The 8,385-nt window shown below is 31.7% G+C and overlaps 2 protein-coding genes across 2 annotated transcripts in view; one reads left to right on the top strand and one right to left on the bottom strand.

Annotated features, from left to right (window-relative positions):
* Nucleotides 1–1,771, top strand: part of LOC101500758 (probable alkaline/neutral invertase B) — a 4,889-nt gene extending 3,118 nt beyond the window's left edge. Inside the window, exons 5-6 of the mRNA XM_073368679.1 lie at nt 1–462; nt 1,212–1,771. The exon at nt 1–462 is cut by the window's left edge and continues 8 nt beyond it. Coding sequence (XP_073224780.1) covers nt 1–462; nt 1,212–1,507 — 758 coding nt within the window. The 3' untranslated portion in view covers nt 1,508–1,771. The remainder of the gene's footprint in view (nt 463–1,211) is intronic.
* Nucleotides 1,772–2,379: 608 nt separating this feature from the next.
* LOC101501070 (5'-methylthioadenosine/S-adenosylhomocysteine nucleosidase) lies at nt 2,380–7,319 on the bottom strand. The gene is made up of 8 exons (XM_004500688.4): nt 7,076–7,319; nt 6,936–6,999; nt 6,482–6,573; nt 5,972–6,078; nt 5,165–5,239; nt 4,217–4,291; nt 3,154–3,246; nt 2,380–2,966 (listed from the first exon to the last, which is right to left on the bottom strand). Exons 1-8 carry the CDS (start codon nt 7,155–7,157, stop codon nt 2,769–2,771), a joined length of 786 nt encoding a protein of 261 aa, XP_004500745.1. The 5' UTR covers nt 7,158–7,319; the 3' UTR covers nt 2,380–2,768.
* Between the last annotated feature and the right edge of the window lie 1,066 nt (nt 7,320–8,385).

The following is an 8,385-nucleotide window of genomic DNA, read 5'->3' as shown; positions in this document are numbered from 1 at the left end:
TTATGGAACGAATTGTCAAACGCTTGCATGCCTTAAGCTATCATATGAGAAGCCATTTTTGGTTGGATTTGAAGCAACTTAATGATGTATATCGCTTCAAAACGGAAGAGTACTCACATACAGCAGTCAACAAGTTTAATGTTATACCTGATTCATTACCGGATTGGATTTTTGATTTCATGCCTCATCATGGTGGATACTTTATTGGGAATGTCAGTCCAGCAAGGATGGATTTCCGCTGGTTTTGCCTGGGTAATTGCATGGCAATTTTGTCATGCTTGGCAACTCCTGAACAGTCAGTTGCGATCATGGATCTCATAGAATCACGATGGGAGGAATTAATTGGAGAAATGCCTGTCAAAGTTTGTTATCCAGCCCTTGAAAGCCATGAATGGAGGATCATCACAGGATCTGACCCAAAAAATACTAGATGGAGTTACCACAACGGGGGATCTTGGCCAGGTACTCTTATGATACTATTCAGAGTTTCCTAGAACAAGTATATACTGTTCTATATAGAGCTAATAGCGGTATCCTCTGGATAATTTTTTTCTTGAGGAGGGACGTGGGGTGCTCTCATTGTCACTTTGAGTGTGACTGTTAATATGCAGATTATTCAATACATGTCTTAGGAACACATGAGTCAATCAAAAGATACAAGTCATTTCATTATATAGAAAAAATATAAATCATTTAATAATAATACAACACTTTTGAGGGAAAGCAAACTTCATTTCTTTTCATTAATCAAATGCAGTAGAAGTAGAAAGATTGAAATAAAATAGTAGATATAGATAATATAGTGCAAGTTTGGTATCACAATAGGTTTATCAAAATCACACTGAGCCACCATGGTTTTGCTAAAGCTATAAGTGATTTTCGAAAACCCGACGAGTATCACCAAACATAAACTAAGTAGGTTATGAAGATTCTGTTAGCTTGTCTCCTAACAATTTCTATCCTAAAGCCAGAAAAAGAGAGATAATCTCTCTACACTGAGCCACAATAAAGCCAAACTCAGACACATCAATGGATGTATATCCCTAGTGGCATCTATTATTTACTGTCTTACAATTGAACTAAAAAATAACGTTAGTGAGGCCCACACTTAATACACTATCAACACCAAAGATTTATTTTCCACTTCATAAGTTTCAAGTCTTTTAGTATTAGCTTTTCTAATATGGTGATGTTCGTTATGGTGGTTACAGTTCTGTTATGGCTTTTGTCTGCGGCAGCCATCAAAACTGGGCGACCCCAAATTGCAAAACGTGCCCTTCAAATTGCGGAGGCCAAATTGCTAAAAGACAACTGGCCTGAATATTATGATGGAACGCTTGGTCGATACATTGGGAAGCAGGCTCGAAAATGCCAAACTTGGTCTATTGCTGGTTACCTGGTGGCTAGGATGATGCTTGATGATCCTTCACATATAGGTATTATATCACTCGAAGAAGACAGACAGCTAAAGCCTTTGCTCAAGAGATCAAATTCATGGACTTTGTGATTATTTTTTAATCCTTCCTCAGTAATTTTGACCAAGTGATAAAAAAAAAAAAATAAAAAAAAAAAAAGAAGTGAGAAATAGAGTGGAAGAAGAAGTTGGGGGCAAACACCGCAATGTAGCCTTTCTATGCTTCATTCCATATGTTAACTGTTTGTGTATTCCTTCTGTGGAAGGCTCATATGGCTAGAACTTTCAGAGTTTTAAGGATTCTCGATGGCGAAGTTGTTTTATAAAAAAGGTGAGGTTATGGTTGGTTACCTAGAAGGGTGCAGTTCTTGGTGGACAGTGTATGCTCTTATATGCATATGTTACAATTCGATTGCAATTAAGAAGGCGCTGACAATTGTATTTTCTTGATCTGACATTGCCACATCACAAAATGTGGTCAACTAACAGGATAATAATTCATTCCTCAATTTATCCTTTTTATATAAGGTCTTCTTTGTTTATAGGAAAGATAAAAAAAAAATTATTTATGTCCACAAAACCCTAAAAACTAGAAAACGCTTATATAACTAATCGTTTTTGTTGTTGATGTATATGATTGGAGACTATTTTTATATATTACTTGTAGAAAAACCACTTTCTAAAATGGAATACTACTTGCAAGAATTTTGAGGTGTCGGTTTGCATCTTTAAACTATTATGCTATTGAGGTCCCAAAAAGAAACCATTATGCTATATCATATCTACTAACAAGCTGCGCAAATAACAATATATCATCACATCAGGAGTAAATATTGTAAATTGACTAAGAGCTATTGATTCAGATTGTGGGGTAATTTGCCATTCACAACTTTACTCCCAAATATTATACAATGTCCAGATTTCAATATTCATACTGAGATTTAATGCAGAAAAAAAAATCAATCTTACCAATCAATAATCTATATTCTATTGATAATTTCACTCGCCGATGAACAACAATCATTTCTGACTCTGATACATTCCAATATGAAACCATATACGCACAGCTTAGTACCATCACAGTGTCATATGTTGCTGTTAATTATATTTAAAAGAGTAGACATAATTGGAGATATAAATTACGAGGATGTCATTATACATGTTTACAATGAATGACACAATATTGGCCAAATAACTTATACAACGGACCTGCAAGGCCGGAAGAGAGAGTTGGGATCGGAGCTATAGCCTTCTCAGTTTACAAGTTTCTATTTTTGCTTAAATCTCACAAATTTCCAATCAACTGTGGTAAGGCATTGCATATAACAAAAATTGGAAAGATGAAATTAAGTTGTCAAAGTTCAGATATGCACTTCCCATTAATAAAATTAATGACCTTTTCGACAGCCAAATCAAGTGCAGCAGTTACAGCTGCCAAATTCTGCAGAAATTCTTCAGCAGTTGGTTTGTCACCGTCAATGATATCAGTCACAGCTTTTACAAATATTGCAGGAACTTTCAGAAGGTCAGCAACATAAGCAACAGCTGCTCCCTGAAGAATATTGAACAAATGATAGATAAATACAAGTTAGTTACATAGGCTTCTATAATTTAAACGGTGATTTATTTGATGGAACAAGGTATTATTTGTAAATATGCAGATTCATCATGTCATCCACAATAAATGAACCAAATGTTCCAACTTTCAATCTCTAGAAATCAAATAATGTAATGCATACTTCCATATCTTTAACGGTTGCATCATTTGCAGTGATTGATGATTCATCCTGCTGTGTCATATCTAAAGAGTCACCAGTAGACAATTTAGCCACCTGAAATACATACAAATATTTTTTAAGGTTCAGTTTTGCTTGAATAAATTAATCAATGAAAGGATTGGGCACCAAAAAGCAAAACAAAATACATCTATTCTTGATTTATTTGAACCGTAAGTTATAGAATGAAACATCATCAAAATACATAAAAAATGACAGCCAACCCCCGGTAGCATAATAAATTTTCCTAATTGTTAATAAAATGGCGTTTCTTTTTCTTCATTCATTTATGATTTATATTGTAAGTGTGTACAGCAAACTGATAGTGAAAAGGAATGAATACACATTTTAATAGCAGAAACTGTTCATGCAAGACTGATCAATTAAAAAACTAGGCTCTGCATACAGTGTATCCACATTATAATATGCTTGCTTCAAATTTGATCATTTAGATCACTATGCATATATAAGATGTCAGTAAGAACAATTATTCACAAATGAAGAAAATATCCCAGTCAAAGCATCAAGCCAAGACAATCATAAAATATAAGGATATAATTGTTGTGCTCAAAGACACAAACTTCACAAAGTGCTTGGGCAGTCTTTCAATCCAGTTAATCTGGGTAAACAATGGTATTGAATTTTGGATGACAAAACATGTGATGTCAAGGAATTTGGGCCAGCAATGTGAACTTCAAATAACACTACCTACAGTGAATCTTTATTATATATGCGGGTTCTTGTGAAGATAAGCCTGTGTAATGATTGGAATCGTTGTCATTTATCATGCATGCTTGAGTAATGGAATCAACCTTTCACAAATGCAAAGATAAAACTATCTACAATAAACCCACCATGGATCTAACCCTTCCCTAGACCATGCTATTGCAGGAGCTATTTGGCACCAGGTTGCCTTTAGACACACACACACACTACTCAAGCAACGGTGACAGCAGAAGCAAGAAATAATAGATTTTGGAATATTTATTAGCTTTGAATATACAGCGTAGCAGATCATAGCACTCACCTTTAGATTAAGTTCTTTTAAAAGGTTGGGTGTTTCAAAGGCTTTACGTAAACCAACTCCATACAGATCAAAAACCTGCATAAGATAACATATAAATTGATGTAAATAGCAAAAATTCTTCTACCTTGCAATATTGCAAGCACCAAGCAGATTTTGCCATGCAAGTAACTCCTGTCCCTACCCCAAAAAAAGGTGTAGCCATGGCATAATAAGCACAATGAAATATTTAGGGGGCAACATTCATATTCATAAACACTTCATTAGGAGAGTCTGTAGTAGGTGTAAGATACAAAGATGAAATACAAGCCAGTTCAAGCATAACGTACAGTCTTACTAAAAAAATTCAATTCAATATTTACTTAGCAATCATTTTGCCAGTAAAATCTGTCAAAGCTATCAAACAAAGAATTCTTAAAAGGTAAATCATAATGTCATAAATTATCTTCTATGGTAGTTAGGAAACTACGCCAATCGCAATATTTAAAATAAACAGATAAAAGGATGGCGTTAAATCTGCTTGATTTATTTGCAACACATTGAAAGCCTTCAAAACATGACTTGACATACTTTTACATGTGACAAAAGGTCGACCACTTTACTCATACTTTCTCATTTCTTTCTGAAGTTCAATGCAGCAAATAAAGCAAGATATGAATGTCATTCCAAAATATTTCACAATTATTTCTTAAATAAAAGAATGCTAGTATTGTGAGGAAAGAGGAGATACATGGAAAAAGGAGCATAAAGTATAGAAAGAAACCAAAACTAGACAAAGGATGTCCTTTTCCTAATTCCTTTCCCAACATATACGTACACACACACAAAAAAGCACAACCAACAACATGTTATTCCATTCGTCGTAAGATTAGTGTAGTGAATCACATTTCAAGTAGAAAAGAGAGGAAAAGAAGAAACAAGAACTACTGACAGGAATAACACACCACTTACAGGAATGGGTATTCTTCTATCATGAAAGGCACAATCTGATACAATGAAAATGTCACCAACACTAGCTCCTCTGGCCTGAAATAAAAATCCAGGAATTAACATTATTTAGAAAACATGGTCATACACAGTTATTATTTACCTCAGAATATTTTCAGCTGAATACACAATTGTTCTAAAAATTTTATTGATTAAAAAGCGTGTTTGATACACGGACACATAAAGTAGAAAGTAGAGCAGAAGCACATGTCAGCACACTGCCCTAATTTTGCTGTCAATATGTCCCTTACATTCTCAATCCTCTAAAACTAGTTATACATTTTAGTTTAATCCATTTCAAGAATTCAAAACAATTTGTACAATATAATCTGCACGAAGCAAAATCTATGGCCATGATTGATTATAAATAATGCTTTAAATTACTGAAAAAAATGCTTGAGATTAGTTGCTTTTTCATCGTTTTGTTGTAAGATGAAGACAAAAGTCTGCCTTTTAAGCAGATAAAAACAAAGAAAAGCATGATTTAACATTGATTAAAGAGTCATTAAGATTTTTTTCTTTGAATTATTTTTTCAAATAAATGGTTTAAACCCCACCACCAGTGTATGTAAATGAAACATATGTATCAAATCATAGGCATTAGTTATTACAAAATGAACAGGACATACCAATTTCACAAGAATGAGAACCAAAGCTAACTAAATCAGGAAGATACCGAGGAATAAAACAACATACAGATAGTTTGAAGTACAAAACCATAAAAAGACTACTATAATAATACTGCCAAGAAGAAGGGAAGAGAGTGGCAACCTTGAAGCCACCAGCAGTGCCTGCATTTATGATCAAGTCAGGCTGCAATGCTTGAATAGCGGCATATGTTACAAGAGCAGATGATATTGTGCCAACACTATCAACCCCTGAAACAAATCGGTCAACACACGACTCAACAAATTTGAATTAAAATAGTCACCGCTTACTTTCTTCCAAACAATAGGAATAATGATCTGAACAAAACATAGGTAAAGTTCTTTAGACATTGTTCTTGTTGTTCCTCACTTAAAATATAGTATAACTGTCACAAATCATTTTACGGGGTGTAAAACAACTGTCTTTTTAATTAAAAAAAAAGTTGTACTTTTGTGAGAGGAAAACTAAAAACTGCATATTAAACACTGCACATGAGTTTTATCCTAATGATTTATTGAACTTCGTTTTATTCTTGTCAAATTGAGAAAGCTAAATAGAACTTGTTTACTTGTTTGTTGGAACATGGAAATGGTGTTGTTTGAAATAATTTGAAAAGAAAAGACATTTTCTTACCAAAAGTTGGATCTTTTCCAGGCGAAATCAAGTTCAAATTGAGACCTTTGTATGTCCCATGGTAACGTACCCAAGGAACGCCTTGTGGAAACCTGCATAATTGTGACCTATAAAGCACTGATACAGACACTCTGATACTAACAATAATTTGAAAAATGAAAGAAATTGAATGTAACTACATGTGTTGGTGTTGGACACTGACACCTATCAGACACCAAAGGCCTTTTCATTCAAAAGCATCGGTGCTACACAGATTGTGACCAATCAATATAAACACATTAAAAAGATAGGTGCGTATTTTGCATATAAAAAATAAATTGTGTTAGACCCTAGCAAGTGATCTTTAAAGTCTAAAAATGAAAATTAGTAAAATATAAAAAAGAAATCATATGAAGTGATCTAAAACCCTAAGAAACAAAATAGTAAGAGTGAATTAAAGCAGAGAGAGACTAACGGAGAGTGAGGGTCTTGGATGAGGTGAAATTTATTGACAACGGGTTGAGCTTCCGTCTCCATAGCTGAAATTCGAAATCAACATTAACAACACAATCAAACAGAGAGAGAGAGAGAGAGAGAAGAGATGATTATTAGTACCGATAACGATGACGATGTTGGAAATTGGTGTTTTGGGTTGGTCTGTAGGTGGAGCATTTGATTGATGAAGATGCGCAGCCATTGAAGCAGTTTAGTTTGTTGCAGATTCTTTACGATGACTTTTCAATCATCTATTACTTCTATTTCCCAGCAATGTGTTGTGCACTCCTCACTTCATACTCACTTCATGTTTTCTCTTTTATTACAATTTTCGTTGCTTATTTTCCCCAATTTCTACTTACTCTCTTTTGAAATAAGGCAATTTTGACATTTATTTTAAAATAAAATAATAATTTAATGTATTTTAAATTATATAATTCAATATTATGAATCTGATATAGAATATTTTAAGTAAATTAATTAAATTATAAAAATAAATGAATTTAGTAGTTGAAATTAATTTTTTTTTTCAAAATTATTGTAATTTGATTAATATAAACTCTTCGACATCATTATATCAAATATCACGATGTTTAAAATATATTGAATTTAATTATTTAATTAACACAAGTTCATCTATATGAAAGGAAAAAAAAAAAAGACAATTTAACTATATTTTTATATAAAATAAAATAGACACATTCACTACACTATTAATTTCTTTTAACAAAAATAAAATATATAAATATTAAGAGAACAATTTTTAATTATTTTTATTATACGTGTACACTCAAATTATTTCAAAAGAAAAAAACTTTAATTTATATATTATATTTTACCTTTATAGTAACGGGTGAATATAATAATATTCTATTAAAATATATTTAATGAAAATATTATTATATCTCTATTTTATTTATTACGTATAAAATGCTCAAATAAATAACTTATGATAAGACGGAATAAAAAAAGGAAAATGGATATAGGTAGTCAATGATAATATTTGATATATCTTTCATAAAAAAATTGATATATTCAGCTAGCATAATATTTTATTCCTTTGTTGATTTTTAATTTTTTTATTTATAGTAAAAAAATTATTCATTTAATAATTAGTTTTAAAGTTTAATATAATATTAATTACTCATTTATCAATAATATTTTTAATTATTTATTATAAATAAAAAATACATGAAATGGAATAATAAATAATTAAAAATGGTATAGGAAAAGATTAATAATTACATGAAAGTAGTAAATTTTATTGGTTATTTTACTATGCGTAAAAAGTCAAATAAGTGAATGTATTATTATTTTTTATCCCACTTTATAAGAAAAATATCCACTAATAATATTAAAAAGACAAACATATTAAATAAGAGTATGAAAATAATTTAAACAATAAATACACATTAAAAATTTTGTAATAT

The sequence above is a fragment of the Cicer arietinum genome, chromosome 5 (genome assembly GCF_000331145.2).
Source record: "Cicer arietinum cultivar CDC Frontier isolate Library 1 chromosome 5, Cicar.CDCFrontier_v2.0, whole genome shotgun sequence".
NCBI classification, from domain to species: domain Eukaryota; kingdom Viridiplantae; phylum Streptophyta; class Magnoliopsida; order Fabales; family Fabaceae; genus Cicer; species Cicer arietinum.
This window is presented reverse-complemented; position numbering and strand designations above follow the sequence as displayed.

What these genes read in the sequence shown, in the direction of transcription:
- LOC101501070 (XM_004500688.4), bottom strand. Translation starts at nt 7,157, where the DNA reads ATGGCTGCGCATCTTCATCAATCAAATGCTCCACCTACAGACCAACCC. An exon ending in CAACATCGTCATCGTTATCG is followed by an intron (nt 7,000 to 7,075) that starts GTACTAATAATC and finishes TTCGAATTTCAG; the next exon opens with CTATGGAGACGGAAGCTCAA. An exon ending in ATAGAAGAATACCCATTCCT is followed by an intron (nt 4,292 to 5,164) that starts GTAAGTGGTGTG and finishes TATCTTATGCAG; the next exon opens with GTTTTTGATCTGTATGGAGT.